Below are 27,168 nucleotides of genomic sequence, written 5' to 3'. Positions count from 1 at the left end.
AACATCGGACCCATACGCAGCACTTGTGGCTGACCATACCCTTCCGCAAGCACGGCGAGTGCTTCAGTGTGAAATTCAGCCATGTGACAGTATTATGACGCTGCGACTTAATTATGTATGCCCTGGAAACGGCGTTCAGATGCACAGACACGCCTGCGTTTGCACTACAACACCCCTGTTACCATCGACCAACCCCTCTCTCCACCCACAAACGGCTCGTCCTGTCACTCATTCTAGCGAGGCGTCTATGTACAAGGGGCGATTGCTTCGCGATTGCATAGACTGGTTCGCGCACACGCACTGCATCTTATACGCATGCGCACATTGCAAACATCGGCATGCAGCTTAGCGAGCTGGTCTGAATCGGGCCCTGTGTTCCTCAGGAGTCACTCAGGGTCACATCTGCCTCTAATGGCGGATGGAGGAAGAAGATGCGCAGACAAGTCGCACATGCGTAGTAGTGTATTGGGTCAGAGGTTGTGCTGTGATGTCACCACACCACTGTGGCTAAGGGACAGAGGCTCTGATTCAGAGCCGGACGCTCTGACCAGAGCGCTCGCTCTGAATCAGGGCCGTCCTATTTAAATTTGGAGCGGCCTTTTGGACGCTCGCATAGCTGTGGGTTACCACCCACAGCTTATGCGAGCGTCCATGATGATGGTCGCGATGGTCTTGACCATCGCGACCATCGGGCTTGCGACGAGACCCTGTGGTAGGGTCTCGTTGTCGCAAGCCTTGGAATGATTTTGGCTCTATCAGAGCCAAAATCACTCCCACTGGGTCACTAGTGATGTCAGTGGGGCCGGCCCAAGACGGTAGGCGTTCCCATGGGAACGCCTCCGTCTGGCAGCCACGCCCCCGGAACGCCCACTAAAGGGGGCATGCTGTCAATCACCATCGACAGCACGCCCCCTTTGGTGCGAGACCCGGAGCGACAGCGCATGTGCACGATGGAGCTCCCTACGTCGTGCGCATGCGCATTTGGGTACCATCGACCTGCTTGCGAGTGTCCTGCGCTCGCGAGCGGGTCTGAATGAGACCCAGAGTCCCGGGCAGGGCTGCCCTCAGAAATTGTGGAGCCTGGGACTGAAAAAATAGGCAGGTCCCCCTCCCCCCTCACTAAGATATAAGGTACTTAATTACAGTATAGTATATGCAGCTGTAGCTCACCAGCACTGCGTTGCTTCATCCTCTTGAATCACTGTTTTTTTTAAAATCTCCCGCTGTCTGGCTCACACACGCCAAGTAGCAAAGTATTTAATAACAGCAGTTCAGAGAAAGCGGTAACTTGAAAGTAATAACTGTGCCATGTGTTCCACTCTCCATGGGTATGGAGAGTGGCACACATGGCAAAGTCACAGATGGGTAGGAACAGATGGAGACAAGTGCACATGCATACTTGGTCATAAAGGGGTTAAACGAAGAGAGAGAGAGAAAAAGAGAGAGTGAGACAGACAGAGGGTTACAAACGATGACAGGTACACTGGGGGGGGGGGGTCAGGGATAAGCAGACGTAGACTGTTGTTGGACAAACAAGCATGCAGGGGATGAAAGAGGTGTGGGCTGGGGAGGAATGGGTCAGGTCAGTTGGGATCATGTGTGGAGCAAATGTGGACAACTGGTGACTGGCCACTTACCTCTTTAGCTGCTGGTCATGCTTCCTCTTGTCCTGTGCTGCGCGGTCTCCGTCAGTGCAGAATGCAGGGCACTGGGCAGACAGTTAAATGGCACAGGAACTCATGGGAGAGTAGACCTGGGTTGGTGCTAGGCTTTCACCCGCAGCTCCTAGACCAGCAGACAGCCATGGAGAATCAGCAGCACCAGCGGCACTTCAAACTTGGCACCAGCCGCGAGCTGACCGGAGCTCGCGGACCGGCAACCAATCAGGAGCCACCTGATTGCTTTCCGGTCCGCGAGCTCCGATTGGTTCGCGGCCGGTGCCAAGTTTGAAGTGCCGCTGCTGCTTCTCCATAGCTGTCTGCCGGTCCGCCAGCTGCAATCAGTGCAGTGGCGTCGCTATGGGAGTGCAGTGGGTGCGGGCCGCACTCGGGTGTCACCCTTGGAGGGGTGACACCAAAATGCTGGCTCCTCCTCAGTGACAGGAGCCGGGTGCTGCAGTGTGACATTGTCCTGCAGTACTCTACTTCTATCACAGAGGAGGAGCCAACAGTGCAGGAACTAGTCTCTGGGGACAGCCCAGCATCTTCAGGGATGCTGGTGCCCAGCATCCCCAAGAGGGATTTCCCCCCAGAGGGATTGCCCATGATGCCACGCCCTTTTTGTTAGGCCAAGCCCCCTTTTTGGACTTGTAAAATTAGAGTGTTTCAAGTCTTCTCAAAAGGGCAGTTCGAGACAAAAAAATGCCAGCGATGGTTTAAATAAAAAAGTGGTCTGTTTAAGGTCCTTCCGTTACGCAGTTTCAAAATGTTTTGATAGCGGTGATTATGTTAAAAAATTATTACCACCACGACCAGGATTGTTAACAATAAAGGCATTGCCGTGATTATCAATAGATAGGCCCCACTCCTAAACCTGCATATATGTCTGTATGTGTTAATAGGTTTGTGTGAAGCCTGTATTTATGGGGGAGATGAACTAAGCCTTGGAGAGAGATAAAGTGGAGAGAGATAAAGTACCAACCAATCAGCTCCTAACTGTCACTTTGCAAGCTGTGTTGATAAATGACACCTAGAAGCTGATTGGTTTTTACTTTACATTATCTCTCTCCACTTTTTCTCTCTCCAAGACTTAGTACTTTTACCGCTATGTCTCTTACCAAGAAGTGTGTATCATGTTGATGTTTGTCATGAGAATCATATAAGATTAGGGGGCCTATTCATCATCACTTAATTTTGACAAAAGCAAGTGAAAAAGCACATTTTCACCTGCAGTTGTTAAAATTAAGTTATCGGGCCATTCATTAAGAAGGTGAAGCAGGAGATATCACAGATATCTCCTACTTACCTTCTGTTTTCGGAATGGCCCGCTGTCCCCATATGGGGACAGAATTCATCAAGCTCCGAAAATATGATCTTCAGATGGCGAATACCCCCGCTTGTTCTTCGCCGCCCGCTCTTCCCTATGGGAAGAGGGTCCGGCTTGCGAGAAGGGATGCTTTAGGATCTCTCCGCCCCTGTCCGGCTCCTTCCGCCGGACATCGGGGCTCTTGTGCGCATGCGTGACCTGCAGGTCACGCATGTGCACCGCCGTCACTGCTCTGAAAGGAGCAGTGAAAAGATTTACTGCTCCGAAAAGGAGCAGTGAAGCCGCTCGCGAGGGCAGCTGATTTCACATTTTGCAGCGGCAAATTAGGGTGTTGATTATCATGAATAGGCCCTTAGGAGTCTAGAATGAAGACAGCTGCGTTGCCATAAGATTGTGGCTCTTTTCATTCAGGCTGCAAGGAGGATGGTGAGTGCATAGCGGGGGAACTGTCCACCCAGCACCCATTGTTGATACATCACTGGTGTATTCTTGCTTTGCTACTCATCAGCGCACTCTTGCACCTATACTAGATACAAAAAATGCACCTCCAAACTCTGCATAACCCGCAGTTGTCCTGATATGCTCTCATTTAACTTTGCTTATGTGAGAATGCTCCATTACAGTCCAGTTACACCACTTCAGTCCTAAGTATAGAAGTGATTAAAATGCATATGACTGTGCATCACCCGTACTAGTGAATATACATGCTGGATATGCTTGGTAAACATGTACATTAAACTCTTCAGTCTTCTTGTATGTACATTTAGTAGTAACTTCATGGAGAAGATAATGTACTGGAAATATGACCCTGGCATATTGATATAGTGTAATGTAACATTTTTGAGTATATGTTTCATTATGTACGTTTCTATAATTTCTTGTGTTTATTCATGTCAGTGTATGGATATCCATTTCCTAATTTGTACTATCTAATCTGTAAAATATAACTTCTGTGTTTGTTATAGGAAAAGATTAATTTCCACAAACTGAGTTATTTTTATAATGCCGGATCAGGATGAAAAAGGGAAAAAAACAGAAAAGACATCTGATAGCAAAAAACAAGGAACATCTTCAAGGTTTGTTACCTGTATATAATGTTTATCTTGGTGAGTTTGGCTGGTGAGTGGAAAGGCAAAACAAAATTGAGAAATTGAACCGTAAGGTTTGGATTCATGTACATCTGCTACTACTATGATTAATGGATCATTAATCCAAAACATGTACGTATTATTTTTATATTACCACCCATATTGCCTTTCTTCGCAGAGCTCCGTAGAAGCACTGCAACATCTATAGAAATAATTAACATTAATAACATTGATCAGCACAATATGGTGGCTATGTGCTAGAAAAAAAGAAAAGTTCAAAGGTGCTTTAAGCCGTAGTAATGAAACAGGCATCTACTGTATGTTCAAGGACTGGAACCAGAGATCAAAGCTGTACTGAGTTCTACTATAGCTAATGCTATATATCCACTACTAAAATATGCACAAGAAAAAATACACAGACATTACTGATTATTATTTATTTTATTGGAAATTGATCTCTTTAACATAGATAGAGGCATACAAAGATTTAAAAGCATAAAAATGTGTTTACAAGAATAATGGGCCAAATGTATTAGGGTGAGAGATTAGAAAATATGAGAGTTTAGAAGTAAACTTTCACATTGGTCGAGTTTTATCTTCAAAATGGGAAAACATCTGGGGGTAAATTTACTAAAGTTAGAGTTTTTAGAAGTGAGTTTTAAAAGTGGTGTTGCCCATAGCAACCAATCAGATTCTAGCTATTATCTTCTAGAAGGTGCTAGTTAAATGTTAAGTAGAATCTGATTGGTTACTATGAGCAACCATACTTGCCTACTCTCCCGGGACTGTTGGGAGCCTCCCGAAAATCGTGTGCCGCTCCCGACACCCCGCAAGTCTAGGCAAGTCCCCCAGATTGGATGCCGGCACCCCGCTAACCCCCGCGTCAGCCGCAAAAGTGGGCGGCGCGGGGGTGTGATGACGCGATTCGCGCTGAATCGCGTCATCGTAGCCCCAGTAATATTGGCATTATAGGGCGGGGGGCGGGACCACTATGACACGATCACATTGGCACGCCCCCACTCCGCCTATTTGACCCGCCCCCATCCTCCCTGCTGGATGGACCTGCCAGCCCCCTCCCGGATTCCCCTGCCGAAATGTCGGCAAGTATGTGGGCAACATCACTTTTAAAACTCACTTCAAAAAAACTCTTGATTTGGTAAATTTACCCCCTGGAGTTTAAATTGTGAGAATTTTTTTAGTCTAAAAACTTGCGAGTTTGCCTGTTCTCGGACTCTATTACATTGGTTGAGTTTAAAAATGTGTGAGTTTACTGCTAAACTCTCACATTTTCTAAACTCTTACACTATTACATTTGGCCGACAGTCTCTTCCACTTTCATTTTCTAATGTAGAATAAATTGCCGCATTGTGCACATAAATATAAAACAGTCAACTTTGATTCTTCACTAAAAAAAAAATCACTGTTTTGGTTGTGTGACTCTGAAGGCTATTTATCAAGCAGTGAAAAGTGTGGAGAAGTGAACTAATGGAGAAGTTGCCCATAGCAACCAATCAGCTTTGAAGTAGTATTTATCAAGTACAGTCTATAAAATAATAGGAGCTGATTGGTTGCTATGGGCAACTTCTCCACTGGTCCACTTCAAACCTCTTTGTTCCATAGCTCTTGGAAATAGTACAGAATACAGTGCTTAAACAGTAAAATTGTGTTGACAGTAGACCATATAAATATAGTATAGTGTTCTTCTGTATTACACTTATTTTCAATTTATTTATTTTATTAGGAAATGCTCTGATCTCAAGAAACTCTGGTCTCTCTTAAATGTTCAGGCAAGCAAACAGCAGGTAAAATGATATGCTTTGATTTATTTTCTAGATTTATGCTAATTTATCTGTTAAAGATATTATTTTGTCATGTATTGTTTTCTTATTTAAACAGAAGCTGGTAAAATAGAAAAAGCTCTGAAACACTTTTTCACGCATCTGCATGTTCTCGGTGATGTGCAGTTATATATCTTTATAATAATCTCCTAAGGTCTGTTCCATCTGCAACATGCATACATAGTGAAAGTTGTGGTGACGCTCCAGAATCTTAGTACATGCAGCCATAGGCTTCTCAGAAGACCCATGATTAAATGATCTGTGATCGATGTCCTTGTACACAGATGCTTGGGTTTGCAAAGCCGCAGGTAGGCGTCTGAATAAATTTTTTGCCGTCTGCGACATTTGTGTATTTTCACACAGCAGCTGAGTGCAGGATTGCAGCTTCGGTGACATTAGTGTACAACTCTAAATTAGGCCCGATATGTGGTTTATACATAAATGTAATTTAGTTTTTCAGGAAGGAACCTAGATCAGAATCGATATTGAGTCCTTGTGGTGAAAGGCATTTTAGTTTGTAAATACACTGGGCTTCTATATTTTTTCAATAAAGTCTCCTTTTCTCTAGTCTTTGCTCACATGTAGAATTATAGATCTGTTCATTAATTCTTGTTTCCAATTTCCTTTTTATGCGAATAACATTATGAGGACATTCTAGGAGATAGACAATCCCTTCTGTGTTGCAGCTGATATGATTTTCTTATTTCCATGTTGCTCACATTCACCTTTGATTTGAAGGAAGTTATATGTTTTATAAAAATATTTTCAGTATTCTTGCAACCTGTACAATTGTTACAGTAATGGTATCCTTTGTATTCTGTTTGGCGTTGATTTGATATGAATGTAGCTTGAGGTGAAAGTATACTTTAATGTGTGGTAAAGAGACAGGACAATGCTCAATTCCATAGATACAAATTACACAGTAACGTAAAAACATTTTCTGAGTGGCGCGCCACAGCTTAATAAAAGTAGTCGTGTGCTCACTCCTGCTGAAGTAAGTGCCCACTATGCTATAGAGCAGTGGTAGGTAATGTTTTTCTCTTTGGGTGCCAGATGATAAACATTACAACCCAAAAATGTTTCCCCAGTGCCACCATATTTACAACAACATAACAATGCAGAAGGGGCAGGACCACCCACACCAGTAAGAACAGCACTGCCTGGTGCATCCTCAGGATGCTTTTGGGGGCTGTGTACGCTGCAGTTTGCATGTCTAGAGCACACTAAGGATGCTCCGGGTGGACTGCAGCAGAGATCCTGGCTGCATCCTGAAGCCAGATGCACGTGCCGTGGGTCATCAGCGGTACCACCCACAGGGCTATGCGCTCTGTGCAGAATCACCACTCGCACACCTATAATTACGGCCCTGATATAGCGCACCAAAAGTTTGTCTAGTAGGAGAGGGACTAATCTTTGATTGCCACCTTGTGACACTAGTGCCAAGGGTTGCCTATCCTGCTATAGAGTCAACAACTGTTGTGCTTTTTATTTCAGCAATTAACTTCAGCCTCAAATGTATGTTTTTGTAGCTGTAGCTGTTATTAAAGCATGGGTCAAGTGATACAATGCTTTGGTCTACCTCTCCCTTTCTTTTATGTTTGAAATATCTGTTTGATAAGATGATACTAAATGAAACATCAGTCAAGCTTTGGTTGGTCTTTGTACCTCTTAAGAAAGACAATTGTCTTTTAAAATAATCGTAAACAAAATGTCTTCCTTTACCATAACTAATGTGTTCTAGTGGTTAAAAATTTCCCAAAACAAAGTACACAAATTTCTGTGCTGCCATTTGCTTTTGTTTTAATTAATTAAATTTTTTGTAATTAACATTCATTCTGCACTGTAGATCAGCTTTGTGTGTTGGCTTCTTCGTAATCATCTTCTAACAGTCAAAAACTTCTGAAGACAGTGGTGGGTTATTACAGGGTGGTGCCAAGGAGTGTCAGCACCCCAAGGAAGTTTTTGTTTAAGCTCTACTGGAATACCACCTTAGTTCAGCTTCTGGGCCCAGAGGGTTCAACTGCCATTGCTGCTGCCTTCGCTGATCTTCATGTGCCTCCTCGATGGCTGCACCTGGCACCGCAACTTCTACAATCATGTGGAACATTTTTCCTGGCTCTGTGTCCAGCAGTGAGCTTGATGCCTAAGACAAATACCGGGCACACAGCCACTCCAAGCTGACAGACAACCACATGAGTGCCCATGCAGTACAAAAGCTTTAATACCAAATATCAGACTGATCCAGACAGCCCCTTGGCACACTTTAGTATATACTTATTGCTTATCGCCTATCAGTAATGGCTCTCACACTTCAGAAATATTAAGGCTCCTCACACCTCCAATTATGCCCTTTACCCAGATTTACTGCAGACGAGATGTATTTCAGTCTGTAAAATGTCTTTAAAATAATTTATCGTATGAATACAAAGTGACTTATACAAAAAAAAACAAATAGGATATATTTGAATTACTTTTATATATTAGTGTAGACTTTATAGAAAACCTCACAGACTTAGGAGGAAGCTTGTTAAACTATAATGACGAGTGGGCAGATGGGAAACTAAATGGAAATCTATAATGAGGATTACAAGGAACTGATGCTAAATATTCTGTTCAGTTGACAAGTTCTAGAGGATATAAACTTCATTTGTAAACATAAATAAGCCCAACCACAGAAGCATTTAACACCGGAGCAACAATATACAGTACAAACCCCTAGCATAGACTGTGTAGCTTATTCGTACTATCATGCCAAGAACATTTCTGAAAGGTAAACAAATTACAAAATGAAGTCTAAGGTGAATAACAACATGCTGTAGTGTTTGCCAGGTAATGTGTCCCTGTAGGTTAATTTATGTGCACAAATATATCCGTCATTTAAATCTGAGATTTCAGACATATGAAACAAACTAATTAAAGAAAATAAAAAGGACAAATTCAAGAGACATGTTCATGTAAAACCAATAGTATGAATTAAATTACAGGCAAAGAAGAGGGAAAAGATCAAAATAATTATTTACATGCACAATTTTGATTGATGTAAATAATGGAAATATTGCTAGAACAGTACAGTACATAAAAGTATGATGCAAGTAAATAAACAATGACATGATTCAAAAAGGTAAGGATGAAACTGCACAGTGTAAGGTAGTAAGGTATATAGTATGGGCTAATAAGCAATAAGTATACACTAAAGTGTGCCAAGGGGCTACATGGATCAGTAAAACCAAAATGTGACACCAAACCTCACAAATTCTAAAACAATTGGCAAATAGGAAAAACTAATCCTGGCACCACATTAATAAATACTGTATACATTCAATCAAAAATTGTATATAGGATTGCTTATCCAGATAATTGGAACTGGATGTTTGTTCAAGCTGGCAATGTCTCATTCTTGTGGGGAGTAGGACTGTGGTACATGAAGAAAAATTACAATAACTACATAGTACATTATATCAACGCAAGCGGCCCGATGGTTTGCAAATGTTCATGCGCACGTTTGGTTCTGCACGTGAGCGAACTACTCTGTGTTATCGCAGCCCGCTCGCTCGCCCAGCAAAGACAGCCCAGTGAAATGAGTGACAGGAGAGGCCATTTGTGGGTGGTAACAGGGGCAGGACACTAATAACGGAGGTGTGGAGGTGCGAACGCAGGTGTGCCTGGGTGTTTCAATGCCATTTTTAAGGCATGCATAATTAACAGGCAGCGTCATAGTACACGTCACATGCCTGTTTTTTACACTGAAGTCCTCGCAGTGCTTGCGGCAGGGTAAGGCAACCACAAGCTCTGCGATCGCTACCGATGGTGCTCGATGTACCAATGTTTTAATACACTTCCTGGAGATGACATGCGCCAGTGGGCGTCTCAACATACACTAATGGGAGTCTGCATACACAGAGCGAAGTGGGTGTGCTTATGCCTTGGCGAGCGATCGCTTCCCAGGCTGTCACTTTGACAAATTTGCATACGCTGGATGCGAGCGATCGCATCTAGCAAGCGGGTCTGAATGAGGTCCTATATCCATAAAGTACAATGCACTCACTGGTACTTAGGATGCCGCCAAGTCTTAACCTCCAGACAGTAGGGCCTTATACAAATAACAGGAGTTCACAAGGAACACTGGAGTAGTAGTACAAAGGTAATATTAACCATGGAGCAGCCTGCAGCCATGGACACAAGCAAGATAGAATGCACACTAATAAACAGGTAGCGTGAAAATCAGCAATACTAAGTAATAATATTGCAGGGTAATTACCACAGAGCAGTGGACCTGATTCAGAGATGGATTGTCTGAAAGAGCGCTCGCTCTGAATCAGGGCGTTTATTTTTTTTGGAGCGGCAGCTCGCATAGCTGTGGTGACCACCCACAGTTATTGCGAGCGGCCAGGATGATGGTCGCGATGGTTAAGACCATCGCGACCATTGGGCTTGCGATGAGACCCTTGTGGTAGGGTCTCGTCCGTTGCAAGCCCCAGAGACCTTCTGGCTCTAATAGAGCTGGAAGCTCTCCCACTGACATCACTGGTGATATCAGTGGGGCCGCCCACAAACAGCAGGCGTTCGCATGGGAACGCCTCTGTTTGTGAAGCCACCCCCACCGCCACGCCTACAAAATGGGGCGAGCTGTCGATCAACATCGACAGCCACCCCTTTTGTAGTGAGCCACGGAGCGAATGCTTTTTGCGCTCGCTCCAGGGCTCGCGCAGCGCACTGGGCCACCATCGACCCGCTGGCGAGCGGGTCTGAATCAGGCCCTGTGTGCACTGTGGACAATAACAGAATATGATAGCATACTGTATAAACACAACTACATAAAATAGTGGCAATCACAAACAACAGATAAATGCAAGATGGTATAGCAATAAACTCAGATAGACATGCAGCTGGAAGTATGGAATTGCAGCATAACATATAATGCAGAATGGAATAGCAGTATATTAACCAGGATGTGTTTTGCAGAGTATAATAGCAGCAAGAGATATGTTTATATATATCTGGATGGAATAGCAACAGTACACAACCTGAATGGCTTGCAGAGTGAATTTGCAGCACAATGAATGTTCCAGGTATACTTGCAAAAGGTACACGTAACACAAGGCAGAGCCAGGAAAGGAACCAGGAATACTAAACAGCAGATACAGAAACAGGGACTGGATAGCACAACTTCCACAAGAAACTATCTCCGGCAAGGCAGGAATGGGCTGGCTGCCCTATAATAGAAGTCAGAGCCAATCCCGTGCGAGCCAACAAGACCATTCTCTGGTAATTACCACTATGAGAAGCTGATTGCTGCATGTTTATAGAGGCTGGGAGCAATCAGCCTGGACCAAACCTCATTGTGGCTGTCTTTGCTTGTCAGCCCTCTCAGCTCTGTCCGGAACCTTTAGCAGATATGAGCTGCCACGATGGCTCATAACACCTGCCGTGTATAGGAGTTGAGTATTGTGAGTGCGATTGCTTTCTTATAAAGGTTTCAGACTGTACTGGCCAGTAGCCCAAGTATAGCTATGAGCTGAGAGAAATTATCAAGAATCCGCTTGTGCATGATCCTGCAGCTTTGTAGAGCCAGAAAAGTGAGACAATCCGTCTACGCAAGAATGTCAGCTCTTATGCCAAGTGGAACAACGAGGTGGACGCAATGCTGATATTTGTGCAGTTGTTTTATGTTATTTGTACTACGCATGCTTTCAAGTCTCACTGCACATGGGCGGTGACAGGAGGAGAGCCAATTTCGGAGGGCGTTCCTTGGAGGTAACTGGTGGGTGGCTATTCAGATACGGGCATGTCACGGCCAGCGACTGCTTCCAAAGACGCTATTGCAATGGCACTGGCGGCCATGTTTTGGCAGACATTCCAAGCAACCATATGCCTGCTCTAATATCCCATGGTGCGACTGATGTGCATTCGATGGTGCAGCTTTTTATGCACAGTGGAGAATTAGAGATGCAGCTGGTGGGCGTCTAAGTAGAAAGCACATTGGCTATGGCATTAGCATAAATTCACAGTCACGCTGGTCAAAAAGATGCAGTCACCCCTGCAATAACATCCACATCTGAATCAGGCCCTAAGTTAGGGGTGGCCAAACCTTGAGATCCCCTAACCAGACCACCTGTGGATCTGTAGAATGTGTCGGTTAGAAATGAATGCACCACATGTTTTAAAATGTGACAGTTAGTAACAACTACACCTGTGCACCAACTAGGTGGTCAGCAAAATGTGTACTATAAGGGGATCTTGAGGACTGGGTTGGCCACACTTGCCCTAAAGGAACTGTGCTAGAAAGAAGAGTTACAAGATGTAAATAAAGATCTACTTCATTTATTTTCATCAAAAGAGATGTACTGACACAATGACACCCATTTGTTTCAACACTGGCAGCAGCACACCTATGGAGCCTATAGAGAGAGACTGAGATTCTGCAGAGAGATCGACCCAAGGGCTCTATAAAGCCAGACGCCACCACACATGAGACAAACAATGAAGTACATACATGTGTCATATAGAAAAGCACACATTTAAAGGAGTATTATATCTTTATCTATTCAATGTTCTTGTGTCTATATGTTGTATGTATTCATTATTGCTTGATAATGCATCATTTGAAATTTACACAAATGTTATCTATTCAAAGCTCCCAGCTTTAAAAGTTACCAGCACACCAAACCCCAAGCAGAAATTTGGAAGGATCCACACCTCCAAAGCTCAGTGGCAAGAGTCAACTGAATCGGTAGAACTTGAAAAATTCAGGTGAGCAAAATAATGTGTCACTTCTGTGAGCATATAATACAAATCATGCATCCAGTTTTATGGTAAGCACATGGGACCTCATTCAGACCCGCTCGCAAGCGCTGAGCGCTTGCAAGCGGGTCGATGTTTAGGCCCTGCGCACGCGCAGCGGCCGCACAGCGCGTGCATAAGCCCCTGGAGCGAGAGAGAAATTCTCTCCCTCCAGAGCTCACTACAAAAGGGGCGGCTGTCAATGTTGATCGACAGCTCGCCCCATTTTGTAGGCGTGGCCTTTTGCGAGCGCCTCTGAATGAGGGCCATGGATTTATAGACGATGATGGCAGCATCTGCAGGGATATAGAAATTTGCACCGTGTAATGGGGGCATTAGTTAGATTGAGTGTATCCCTGTAATAGGGCAAGGATCGAATTAATCCGATACTTTTGATTGGATGCATTTTGCACCTTCCAGAAGTGCTTTCCTAGGTGTACTTTAAAAAATGTTATAAAATTCTTTAAACATACCAGATTGACATAAAATAAAAACATCCTTGAAGAGCCACTCTCATTATTTGTTGAACTTGTGAATGAGGATAAAGTTATCAGTATTTTAGGAGGGAAAATTTGAAGTTACTTTTAACTCTCTCTATGAAAGTGTATTTTACGGGGGTACAAATAGGCACAAATTGCACATAAACAAGCAGGAACTTGGCATGGCGTGTTAGATGTGCTAGATACTCCCCCAAGGACATTAACCCTTGGCCACGGAGATGTGGAAATGCCCCAAATTTGAGGTTGCAATACACAACTTTCAGAGGATGCATATTTATTGTTCTAGAAATTACAGTATATATTTTTGTGATGGTCTACTTATGGGGAAAAATCTAGGTTGATTCAAGAAAAATCTATCTGCATACATCTGAATGAAAATATCTATTATATAATATCATATTGTGTCAGTATCCGGATGGAAGATCGACAGTCAACAGATTGACAGTCAATAGGTTGACACCAGACGGTCAATAGGCAATAAGTCGACATGGGCACAAAGTCGACTGACAAATGGTCGACAGTGCAGAATGTCGACAGGGTTAAAATGTCGACAGGTTCAAATGGTCAACACAAAAATGGCCTACACTTGTTTTTCAATGTTTTTAAGGTTAGGGTTAGGCACTTGGGGGCGGGTTAGGATTATGCTGCCAGAGGAGACGGTTAGGTTTAGGCACTAGGGGGAGGGTTAGTCACAGAAAGAGGTATCTCATACTTGGACTTATGAAGACCTGTGCCATTTAGACATTGTTGTGTCTACATTCCACTCATCTTTGTTTAAAATTAGGATAATTATTCCTACAGTAATAACATAAGTACATTGTCCAAGCATAATTTGATGTTACTGTCAAACACACAAACATTGGAGGATGTTATTAACAAGTGTCAGTAGGATAACCAACTACTTTGCTTACAGTATTGTATTATGGTATTTATTATGGCATGCATGTATGTATAATATTAATAAGAAATTACATGAATATCTTGCATATTTTAGTTTTTTTCATTACTGGACTTTTTGATGATTGTTCATTTTACTTCTAGCATTAATTACAAAAATGAGAGGAACTTTAGCCAGCACACACAGCACAACTTGTTTCTTGATATATTCATGGCACTGGTAAAAAACAGGCTTGGATGCAGGTAAGTCATTTTAATGCTTTTAAGGATTTTATTTGTTTTAAACAGGGCTATTTTTCTGTAAAAATGTGTTCAGGAACTGTGGGCGGAGCTATTGGGGGTAGAGCTATAGAAAAACAATTATATATATATTATATACACTTATATACATTTATTTACATAGACATATAGTATTTAGAAAATAAGGCACTCAAAAGAGCCTTTAAAATCCTGTATATTGATTTGTTATATATTATACAATAAATGTAATTGTATGTAGAGCACTGGGTATTATATTGGCTGTTTTAATAATAATAATAATAATAATAATAATAATAATAAGTTAAAGTGATTGAAGAGGAAATGTGGTGGTATGGCAATTATGGGGTCAATTAAATTAGCCACGAGGCAGGCAAATTGTCGCTGGATCGATGTGGAAACGCTGGGAACGGCACCTTCTCTTGACCTCCTGGAGGCCCGATCTCGCCCCAGACTCACAGAATTTTTGCATGGAACCCTATGGGGCTGCAAACAAAGATTGGCGAGTTTGGAGCTATCATTAAGTGCATCATATAGTCGCACTTATTCTTATGAACTCGCAGGAGGTGAGCTAATTGAATCAACCCCTATAAGTGAAAGGAATTTGATGGTATCACAGTTGAAGCAGTAGGACAAGTGGTTGTATGTCAAGCTGCTGTATACAGGCCCATTTTGATCACTTCAGTCACGGATGTGTCACCTTTATTGTTTGAACTATTCTGTCAACTAATGCTGCCATTACAGGGAAAATGACAGAACCAAAGTTATAGCATGTACCCATGCACAAGTGCCCTATAGAACAGAGGAGTCATTATAGTATTTGACATATATATTTTTTTATATTTTAACCTTGAATATCCTGGATCTCTTCTTTAGCCTCTAATATGAATCCCCTGCTTTTATTGGACCTTCCTGGTGCTTAGGTGTTGCAGGTGATGAAGGGGACCCCAATTAAATTTCTATGTAGGGGTGGTTTTCATCTATATATGTCCCTAGGAAATGGGATGAAGTCATAATGTCGACATTCGTAATTTTGAATCACAATGTTGGCAGTTATAATGTTGACAATGTTGAAATGTCATCATTGAACATGTCAGCATGTGCATGTGAAATGCCGACATTCTGCATGAACAGGCCATGGAGGGTTTGGCTATGAGAGGTGACGGTTAAGGTTAGGCACTAAGGGGAGGGTTAGAGTTAGGCTATGGGAAACACTGCTGGAGCCGGGATGTAGTCGGCATCCCAGCGCACAGAATGCCGGTGCTGAGAATCCAAGCGCTGGATTCCCGTCAGTAGTCAGAATATGGCTGCAGGAAAGGTGTGTTAGGGGAAGGGTTAGGGGAAGGGTTAAATTACTTACCTGCATGTGTCGGGATTTCCACTGTTGGGATTCCGGTGCCAGAATTCTGACCGCCGGCATTGCGTGTGCTGGGATCGAGTACCATGTCGACATTTTCATGTTGACATGAATGTCCACAAAATATACAACACCTCTAGCAAATGCCCTTTGCACGTGTGGATTTCTCAGTATACAGGGCACTTTATGAGTTAATAGACAGCAGATAGATTACCATACATCTCCCATCTAAGAAAATCTATTAAATTAATAGATTACCTGACTCATAGTAATCTATGTTATGCAATAAAGTTATAACCTTAATTTAATTTATCATGAATTATAATAATCTTTAATTTTAATTATAAAAATATAGACTATGATTTTTCAGGAAGGATTCTAAAATGAAATATTGTAGAATACATCATCTGTCTTCTCTTGTGTCTGAGCCTACAATGCAAATACAGAAAGAATGTACTGTATTATTGTAAGGAAATATGAATATCTCTTCAATCGCAAAGTGAGATTCCAGACATTCTATTCACATTTTACTGTGCGACAGTCCTTAGCATTTTTCCAATCGGAATAATTGTATTATCCACGTTGGCCTTATTCCCAGTCATTAATAACTGCAGAGATAAACAGTATAATAGCCCACGCTGAGCTCCTACACACTGTCTGTTCCACTAGGCATCAGCGTCTATCTGGCATTATAGCAGCAAAATATTATAAAGAAAAATATTAATGCTCAAGGATCTAATTAAATATGTATAATTACCATGGAATGTGTGTTATAAATACTAAAATATGCAGCGACACAGTCAATTATTCCTGTGAGAAACCTTTGTCGCTACATAATGACTATTGTTTGTAGATGGCAGTGTATATCATAGTTAATAATATGTCACTTTTATTTTATTTCACAGTGAATGGATTGATAGGGCGTCATCCGTTCATTTGCTGCGAGTCTTGATATGTTTGAGATTATTAATCCGGGAACAATATTATCAGGTACAGTACTGTATTTATAACATGCATTACTTGTGCTATAGATTGCCATTCATGGGATCTCTTCAAGATTTCCCCCTAGCCTCATGGTATTCAGCTAAATTTCATTTCAGGATTATTCACGCCATGCTCGTCATGATATCATTATCTGGATGCAAATGTCACTGGACAGCTCACTCAGGCATATTCTTCAGGTCTGAAAGTTCCTAGGTCAGGAGTTACTAACCCTCAGTAATAAGCAACAGGTAGCAGCTGTTATTGTATATCATAAAGTGTACAGGATCTCCTCTTTGCTGACTCACTCACATCTTCTACTGTTCACAAATCCTTCATTTAGTGTTTTCATATAGCAGATATAAACATACACTTCCAAAATGCAGGTGAGATACCAGCCTAATGTGGAGCAACCACTTCACTTTAACAATGAGTGCAGTTCATAATATTAAAGCATTGTGAATCTGTGCCAGGCTATTGTCCTCCTAAACACAAGAGACATTCTCAATGTTGTTCTGCAAAATATTCACCTTGTTCCTCATTTGATTGGGAAATTTGCATGTTTCACTAGTGGAATTTGGCCTGTTCCTATTGTTCAGTGACGTGAGAACTTTGCAGATATATGAAATCACCTTTGCTTACTCTTGCCTTAATCACAACTGCATTTGTGTCTTACTCTGAGATCTATCATTGGATGAGTTCATGGCGCAGTACCGCTCTGCAATGTACAGTATCTATCTGAGGCTCCTTTGGAGCTCTGGATAAATACTGAGGCATTCTTACTATTACCAGCAGTTTAATGCTACCGATGAAGGGTCCTAGTAATATGACCGTGTGCATAAAGGTCTGACTCAATAATGATCCAGCATTGGCGTATGTAGATTACACATTGGCGTATGTAGATTACACATTGGCATATTTTGATTACACATTGGCGTATGTAGTTAAGCTGCCGTCCCCATACAGGTCTTTGAGACGGTGATACAGTGTAGCAAGCAGGGTAAGGCAGAGATAATTCTTGGTTAAAAAAGGTGATAAAGCTTGTTGCAGGCGTTTTCCCTGGCACTTGATATATGGATTGTTGGGATGTAGTTCTTATCCCGGCGGTTGGGATGTCGGCACTCAGAATGCTGGCACCAGAATCCTGACACCAGTCAGATTTCTGGTGCCAGCATCCCGACTACCGGCATCCCGACAGTACTGTAAGTATTGGGATTAGGGGAAGGGTTAACCTGGGTACACATTAGACAATGTGTACCCAGCACGATCTTCGGATTCGGACACGGCAGCGATGGAACGATGGGATCTGTAACTCCGTCGCTGACTGCTTCGGCATACACACTTGTTGATGCTGGCAGCGACGGGGTAGAGGGGGCCATGCTGCATTCATCAGCCTGGCATCACTAGCTACATCCTTAGATCTTTCTGCATGTACAAAAGATTTGAGGATGTGCCGGATGACCCACAAGAGCTGGCGTCGACATTGTGCATATACACTGGATGATATGAATGATTTTAGAAAGAAAGGAAAAGAGTTACTGGAACACAGCGCCAGTGAGGTGGCTGCTCCCTCTGAACCTATACCAATAAGTTTCACTACACCTTAAAATAAACCATACAACACAATAAAACGGAAAGGTTCTAAAGAACGGGTGTCACCAATATATGAATAAAATACAAGTATCAATGATTTGCAAGATCACATTTTTTACATGGCCATTATCTTGCATATCATTGATACTTGTGTTTTATCTATATATTGGTGACACCCGTTAGCTTCTTCCAGTGCGCTTCTTTAGAACCTTTCCGTTTTGTTGTGTGATAGAACCAGGGGCGTCTTAAGAGAGGAGGGGGCCCGTGTGCACTTCCCGTGCAGGGCCCTCTCCTCTCTCCCCGGTGGCCGGCAGCCGAATGATGCGGCTAGCCAGCCACCGGAGCCTTAGTAGACTCCGGGCACTAGAGCGTGCCCGGAGTCTACTGCGCATGCGCAGAACGTCGGAAAAATGGCCGCGGTGGCCATTTTACGGTGTTCTGAGCAGCGCTCACACCCGATGTGGGATCACGGGTAGGTAAGTCTAAAATAATATGGGTGCAGTGTGGTCCAGGGGGCCCGTGTGCCCCGCACACACTGCACCCATTATAGATACGCCACTGGATAGAACGATTTGCCGTTCCAATGCATCGGAATTGGACAAATCGCGAAAGATATTATCTAGTGTGTAGGGGCCTTTAAAATTAGGGGTTAGGATTTGGCACTAGGGGGAAGGTTAGGGTTAGACTGTGTGGGGATTAGGGTTAGGCTGCAGGGGGGGAGGTTAGGTTTAGGCTGCGGCGGCAATGGTTAGGTTTAGGATGTGGGGAAGGGGGTTAGGTTTAGGGGTAGGGTTAGTATACTTACCTGCAGGTGTCGGCCATGTAATCCAGTAGGGATGCCGGCATCAGGATTCTGACTGCCGGGATCCTGATCGCTGGCATCCCATACCCAGCCCGGATTATCTAAACTCCAGACACTCACTGCACACTAATGCTGTGTACACATTAGACGATAAATCAGTGGCATCATGTGGGAGGTGCAGGCTGCACAATAGTGCATACACACTAGACAATGTGGATGATTTGTTGCTCCAGTTCGTCTAAAACCAAGTCATTCAATTTGTCACAGGTGTCACCTGCCGTCGGGTGACACCAAAGTACCGACTCCTCCTCAGTGAGAGGAGCCGGTTGCTGCATTGTAGTATTACACGCAGCACCTGGCTCCTGACACAGTGAGGGAACCGGGACTGCAAACAGACAGGTCCCCGGGGGCAGTGCATTTCCTGGACCCCCTGAGTGTGTAAAACGGGGGATTTGGGCTGCGAGGCCACGCTCCCTACCCACAAGGCCACCCACTATCCACGCGGATGCGTTTCCTTATTTGTCAGTAGTACAAGCCTGAATGTCCCTACTCGCACCGGGTGTCACAAGAGGGAGGGACGTCACTGCGATAAATTGGACGACTTGATGGTTTTAGAAGAATTGGAGCAACAAATCGTCCACATTGTCTAGTGTGTATGCACTATTGTGCGCTCTAGCGTGTGTTCAGCGACATCATATGATTCGCCATACTGCACAGGCAATCACACTATATCGCATGTGATGCAGTGCATATTAATGGAGGAGGGAGCCAATGATTGTTCCATCTTTCATTAATCTTCTAGTGTGCACAGGCAATCTTGCATTGTCCAGGCAAAGGGGAATCGCCCTGACCATCTGCAAGATGGCCGGGTCGTGTAACAGTAATTAGATTCATTTTGTCACTGTGATGGCAATATTAAGTTGCAGATTTGGAAAGAAGTGTTGGACTATGAAATTGGTTCAGATCACTTTTTGCAGCCAAGGAAATGAAGGCATTATATTATATCTCACTTTGTATTGTAACTTAGCAAAATGATTTCTTGGCTTGGTTAAGAATGACTAAAAAGAAAACAGCTCTGTGTTATATATTTTTCCAAACAGTTCTTGCGAAAAATGTTTCTTATAGCCAAGAAAATTAAAATGTTTTGAAGCTGTTTCATACAGTATGCTCCCAGATTGATAACTATATTTCTTGTAATGTAGAGGATATTAATTGTTTAGAGCTAAAACATACTTGTATTAACCACAAATGAAGAGATAAAGGGCCTGATTCAGACGCAAATGCCATCGCTGCTGTGATCCCACACACAGTGGCTGTGCGATAATAAGCATATATCACAGCCGCTGGAATTTGTATTGGTACGCCGAATGGCGACAACGCAGATCCACCACTTACCTACAAGGATGTAACCATCAGATGCACATCGGTCTATCTTCAGACTCCTGAGTAACCGTATGGTCACACAAAATGGTACTCGGAACTGAGATGCTGAAGCATCCGCAACTGTGTATGAGATTGCAGTCGAAGGCTGACGACACACGCCCCAGAAACAGTCGCGGCACGCCTGCGTTTCAGTCTTCACACCCCCATTGCCTCCCACAAATGGTCTCTGCCAGTCAATCACTTTGTGATTAAATTCTAAACTGCAGGACCATTGCGGCACACATGCAGTGTAACTTATACGCGTGCGCAGTAAAGAAAAAATCGTACATTTGCGAAAACTAACATTGCGACAAATTCTGAAGCGAGCCATAGACAACCTCTGTTTGTCACTGGAGTAGAATGACTACAGCAGTTGTATTACTATAATTGAATATAATTAAAACACTAATAGAAAACAAATGATTAATATCCCATATAATAACACATATAATAACATAACAGAGCCCAGCAATTCCAAGTCCCTGAATCTGTAAAGCTTTTACACTCAAATACAAAAGATACATTTATATCTGTAATACCCATATCAGATGACAACCATGCTGGTAACCCCTGCCAACTGCAGCCTACACCAGGTCAGAGGGGCACTGGCTGCACCCCACCTACACACGGAACCAAGAACTAAAAACACCACGTTCCAACCTAAGATGGATAACTATTACTAAAGCAATTAGAATGACCTGAACTATAAACTGAACAAGCACAACTTAAAAATATAACGACAGGAAAAGTGGAAGTGAAAGTCTACTTTGCTGTCGCTCCTAGGGCTGAGTGACACAAGCCTGCTCTCCTATGTTGCCAACTGTTCATAGATTCTAAGGGCAGCGTTAACCAGTTGCAGAATAAAATTTACATTTTCTGCATGTTAGATGCAAATCTTGTCATGAACAGTGCATCCGGAAAGTATTCACAGCGCGTCACTTCCATATTTTGTTATGTTACAGACTTATTCCAAAATGGAATAAATTAATTTTTGTCCTCAAAATTCTACACACAATACCCCATAATGACAACGTGTAAAAAGTTTTTTTTTAGATTTTTGCCAATTTAATTTAAAAAAAAACTAAGAAATCACATGTACATAAGTATTCACAGCCTTTGCTCAATACTTTGTTGATGGACCTTTGGCAGCAATTACAGCCTCAAGTCTTTTTGAATATGATGCCACAAGCTTGGCACACCTATCTTTGGGCAGTTTCGCCCATTTCTCTTTGCAGCACCTTTCAAGCTCCATCAGGTTGGATGGGAAGCGTCGGTGCACAGCCATTTTCAGATCTCTCCAGAGATGTTCAATCGGATTCAAGTCTGGGCTCTGGCTGGGCCACTCAAGGGCATTCACAGAGTTGTCCTGAACCCATTCTTTTGATATCTTGGCTGTGTGCTTAGGGTCGTTGTTCTGCTGAAAGATGAACTGTCGCCCCAGTCTGAGGTTAAGAGCACTCTGGAGCAGGTTTTCATCCAGGATGTCTCTGTACATTGCTGCATTCATCTTTCCCTCTATCCTGACTAGTCTCCCAGTTCCTGTCACTGAAAAACATCCCCACAGCATGATGCTGCCACCACCATGCTTCACTGTAGGGATGGTATTGGCCTGGTGATGTGCGGTGCCTGGTTTCCTCCAAACATAACACCTGACATTGACGCCAAAGAGTTCAATCTTTGTCTCATCAGACCAGAAAATTTTGTTTCTCATGGACTGAGAGTCCCTCAGGTGCATTTTGGCAAACTCCAGGCGGGCTGCCATGTGCTTTTTACTAAGGAGTGGCTTCCGTCTGGCCACTCTACCATACAGGCCTGATTGGTGGATTGCTGCAGAGATGGTTGTCCTTCTGGAAGGTTCTCCCCTCTCCACAAAGGAATGCTGTAGCTCTGACAGAGTGACCATCGGGTTCTTGGTCACCTCCCTGACCAGGGCCCTTCTCCCACGATCGCTCAGTTTAGACGGCCGGCCAACTCTAGGAAGAGTCCTGGTGGTTCCGAACTTCTTCCATTTACGGATGATGGAGGCCACTGTGCTCATTAGGACCTTTAAAGCAGCAGATATTTTTCTGTACCCTTCCCCAGATTTGTGCCTTGAGACAATCCTGTCTCGGAGGTCTACAGACAATTCCTTGGACTTCATTCTTGGTTTGTGCTCTGATATGCACTGTCAAGTGTGGGACCTAGGTGAATACCTTTCAAAATCATGTCCAAACAACTGAATTTACCACAGGTAGACTCCAATTATGCTGTAGGAACATCTCAAGGATGATCAGTGAAAACAATTTTGAGCTTCATGGCAAAGGCTGTGAATACTTATATACATGTGATTTCTTAGTTTGTTTTTTTAATTAAATTTGCAAAACTCTCAAAAAAACTTTTTACATGTTGTCATTATGGGGTATTGTGTGTAGAAATTTGAGGACAAAAATGAATTTATTCCATTTTGGAATAAGACTGTAACATAACAGTAGTGGAAACAGTGAGGCGCTGTGAATACTTTCTGGATGCACTGTATTCTTATTTTATGGACTTTATAAGTTAAAATTAAGGTGGTTACCGAAGAGGAGCATTTTAAATGTGAAAATGTATTTTATGATAAAATTCAGTAAAAGTAACATGATTTGCAGTGCTCCAAGGTCCATCCAAGGTATTGTGCATGATGTATCAATAGGAATCTCTGGCTGGAAACATTTCTGTATTTCACCGTCATTGGCCCACTTATACACAGGGGCTCATGCAGAGTGAGTATACGACACCAGTTTGCGTAGCATTACTTGCATGTAGTTGTTCTGCACATGCACCTATGCATAATTCAGGCACTTATGCCCTGGAGGAGGGAAGGGGTGTTCTAGCAAAAGCAGAGTACAGTAAAACCCCATCACACAACTGCAGAAAGATACCAGATGATGATGAAGATGATAGGCACTAGCACTAACAAACTGCTTGGCTGACTCTAGCAGACGCTTTCTTTGTTGCTCGGGCATAAATTCTGCTTTTGTGTGCGTATTTTAGCTATTTTGTTTTGTACAGAAGATGGATAGTTGTTTCTGGTGTATCAAAGAGGTTGTTTTTTAGCTTTATTGATGCCTATGTCATATGGATGCTAGAGTTTATCTCTACTTTGAATTAATTGAATTCCAGTAGCAGAGTGTCTCAGAAATATGGAAACAGGTAGACAGCAACCAAATAACAAGTAAGTGTCTTACCTGTTCAGATGGCTTCAGTGTAGTGTACAGTGGATATGTAAACAGACATTAGTAACTCCACAGCAGTAGGTTAAATATAGTCCTGAGAGCTCACAAGGTGTCCACAAACGTTACCACAAATAACAGGTCTTGTAATAATTCGAGTTGGAAACAGGTATTTATTTAATAAATAGCAGGCACAGGCAACAAGTAGGTATTGTAACGATCCTGGTTTAGCAACAGGTATTTCACAAATAGCGCAGCAATCTCGTCCCCCTGATTTGGCCCTAGCTGAGGGGCACACGGCTCCCCTGGAGCAAAGTCACATGGTAGCATAGTTTCATCAAACAGGACAGCTATAATCAGGACAGTTGAGAAGAAAACACATATTATAACTGTACATGTGTAGTGGCAATTTCTGCCATTTACTTATAATGACATTAATATGGTATACTTTATAGTATAAAAAACATAACTTAATTGTTACCTTTCTTTTAATTTAGGGAGTACTTCATCAAATTGATGGCATTGACACTCTTGCACGTGTAAGTGTTCAATTTATTGGAAACTAGAAACCTATATTAATTACATTACTGTTTATTAGTGTGTCTTTTGGTGTATGGTAAAAGAAAAGCTGTTAATATGTTTGAATATATTCATGTGCAGGTCATATACTGTTCTGATGTATGTTATTCGCACACTCACTAGGCTGAAACTCCAAAACCTAGATTTTTTTTATTTAAAAGTAAATAATTGTAGCTGTTGTAGACCATTTTCTACCATACTTTTTATGTTGTATTTCTATTACAGACCAATAGTGATGTAAACCATTTGTGCAGTTTAGTAGATATAAGATTAGATTATTCACAATTGAAATATATATTACATCCACACTGTGAAGGGGGAAAAGCTACAATGATAAGAGAGTAATTATTCTTACGCATTGCTTACTTGTTCATGAACAGTAAAACAAAAACTAAGGCCCGTACTCAATTAGAAGCGAAAATCCAAGTTCCGCGAAAAAGTATCGCCGATTGCGACTTTTCGCCTGTCGGAAAAGTAGCAACGTATTCAATTCCATCCGCTTTTCGCGTACGTGGAAACGCAATGTAATAGGCAAAAAAGATTTGCCTCTGAATAGGTGGAGAAAAGTAGTGCAACATTTTTGTTTGGGGGTGCAAAGGTGGGGAAACCACTCAGAACCACTGGGACAGCCCCCCAAAGGACAATTGCATCAAAAAATTCCTAGAAAAAACTAAAGAACACCCCAAAAAAGTACTTTGAATTTGGGGGTGAAAAAGTGCAAAGTGGGGGAACAAGTTCGCAAACTAGCGAAATAAGGTTCTGGGGGTGCACTAAGAAGGGGTCAAGTGTTTTGGGGATTGCAGGTGCTTTTATGGGGTGGAATTTTACTTTATTTAAAAGTTCACTTTAGAGATATTAAAAGATGCTTACACCCATTTTCAGGTACCTCAAATTTGCCAGGAATACTTACTTTCTCCAAAAAATACTGCTTTATGCTATTCTTCACCATGTGTGCAAAGATGCGAATAAGTGGCAATTGTGCGAACTTATGTACCCCAAACAGTAGTATTAGGGCTAATTGGGCACTACCACATTGATCCCCAATGTTTCTGCATCTTATTAGGGAGTTCAGGCTGATTTCCCCGATTCTGACACCACTTTTCGCCTGTTCTGACTTCGCATGTCTGTTTTCGTGTCTTTTGGAATTGAATACAGCAAATAGCGGGGGGGCGCACGATAAGTTTCCGCGGCTTAAATACGCGATGTAGGCGAAAAGTCCGGCAGGCGAAACTTTATTGCGGGTGCAAAACTAATTGAATTCCGCCCTTAGCCGTAAAGCAACAGTGAGGCTTAAAATTGCTTCAAAGAATGGCAGATAATGGAAATGTATTTGTATTACCTCTATTTTTTTTTAAGCATTTGCTCTTTTTCTGTATTCCAGTGCTTAAATTAAACAGAGCCCTTTTCTGTGTTCTTTACACACAAGTTGGCTATACAGTACAGTTGCATTGCTTGCTGTACGTCAGAGTAATATCGCTCAATTGTAGTGCTGATTCGCCATCTGCTGGTCATTTATTGAAAAGCCGCTTCTTATTTTTAGTATATGCAGACAACATGTGATACATACCTCTCTTCTGGTGAAGACGAGTTTGATGCTGACAAGTTGGTCAATATGACTTGTAAGTATTAATACATAATTATGATGTCACAAATTTTGTAAACTAATTTTTTTTTCATATTATTGCAAAACATATATATATGTGTGTGTGTGTGTGTTCTATCGGTGTGACCAGTTTATTTAAGGAAAGAACTTTATAATATCCTGTATAATGTATATTTTTATCATTTTGATTTTAAATAAAATAGAAGGAATGGACAATTAGTCTTAACTTGTAATAGGAAGCCAGAGTTGGCAAAATACTAGGGCAGTGGTGTCGAACCCTGGCATTCCAGCTGCTGTGGGACTACATATCCCAGCATGCCCTACCACAGTTTTAGCATTCCCTAATAGCAAAACTCTGGCAGTGCATGCTGGGATATGTAGTCCCACAGCAGCTGGATTGCCAGGCTTTGCCACCACTGTACTAGTGACATGAGCATCACTGGGGACCACCACAGGATCCAACATCCTCAGAAATCATAGCTTTGGTCGAATCACACTATAATAGAGGCCTGGGCTGTCCTTGGTTGGTGGGTGTAGTAGGTGCGCAGATCTGTATTCCTAGGAGCATATATTGTCTAGATAGCAGCTAAACCTTGTGGGAACTGCAAACCACTAAAAATACATAAATACAGTAAAAGTGAAGGTAGCGCTAATAGACAATCTGTGACTGAGACTTGACATTATACCTCCACCATACCAGAAGGTGAGAAACCTATACTGGGACTTGACATTATACCTCCACCATACCAGAAGGTGAGAAACCTATACTGGGACTTGACATTATACCTCCACCATACCAGAAGGTGAGAAACCTATACTGGGACTTGACATTATACCTCCACCATACCAGAAGGTGAGAAACCTATACTGGGACTTGACATTATACCTCCACCATACCAGAAGGTGAGAAATCTATACTGGGACTTGACATTATACCTCCACCATACCAGAAGGTGAGAAACCTATACAGGGACTTGATATTATACCTCAACCATACCAGAAGGTGAGAAACCTATACTGGGACTTGACATTATACCTCCACCATACCAGAAGGTGAGAAACCTATATTGGGACTTGACATTATACCTCCACCATACCAGAAGGTGGGAAACCTATACTGGGACTTGACATTATACCTCCACCATACCAGAAGGTGGGAAACCTATACTGGGACTTGACATTATACCTCCACCATACCAGAAGGTGAGAAACCTATACTGGGACTTGACATTATACCTCCACCATACCAGAAGGTGAGAAACCTATACTGGGACTTGACATTATACCTCCACCA

General features: G+C 42.5%; 1 protein-coding gene across 3 annotated transcripts in view; it reads left to right on the top strand.

Annotated features, from left to right (window-relative positions):
- NEK10 (NIMA related kinase 10) overlaps window positions 1-27,168 on the top strand; it is a 347,660-nt gene that overhangs the window by 45,103 nt on the left and 275,389 nt on the right. For all 3 annotated transcript variants that reach the window (XM_088463509.1, XM_088463508.1, XM_088463507.1), the window contains exons 2-8: window positions 3,951-4,061; window positions 5,815-5,875; window positions 12,546-12,661; window positions 14,233-14,331; window positions 16,609-16,693; window positions 24,190-24,231; window positions 25,812-25,890. In XM_088463509.1, coding sequence (XP_088319635.1) covers window positions 3,988-4,061; window positions 5,815-5,875; window positions 12,546-12,661; window positions 14,233-14,331; window positions 16,609-16,693; window positions 24,190-24,231; window positions 25,812-25,890 — 556 coding nt within the window. In that variant the 5' untranslated portion in view covers window positions 3,951-3,987. The remainder of the gene's footprint in view (window positions 1-3,950; window positions 4,062-5,814; window positions 5,876-12,545; window positions 12,662-14,232; window positions 14,332-16,608; window positions 16,694-24,189; window positions 24,232-25,811; window positions 25,891-27,168) is intronic.

The sequence above is a fragment of the Taudactylus pleione genome, unplaced genomic scaffold (genome assembly GCF_031769625.1).
Source record: "Taudactylus pleione unplaced genomic scaffold, aTauple2 ptg000053l, whole genome shotgun sequence".
NCBI classification, from domain to species: domain Eukaryota; kingdom Metazoa; phylum Chordata; class Amphibia; order Anura; family Myobatrachidae; genus Taudactylus; species Taudactylus pleione.
Note: the sequence above shows the minus strand (reverse complement) of the source record. Positions and strands in the feature narration are given on the sequence as shown.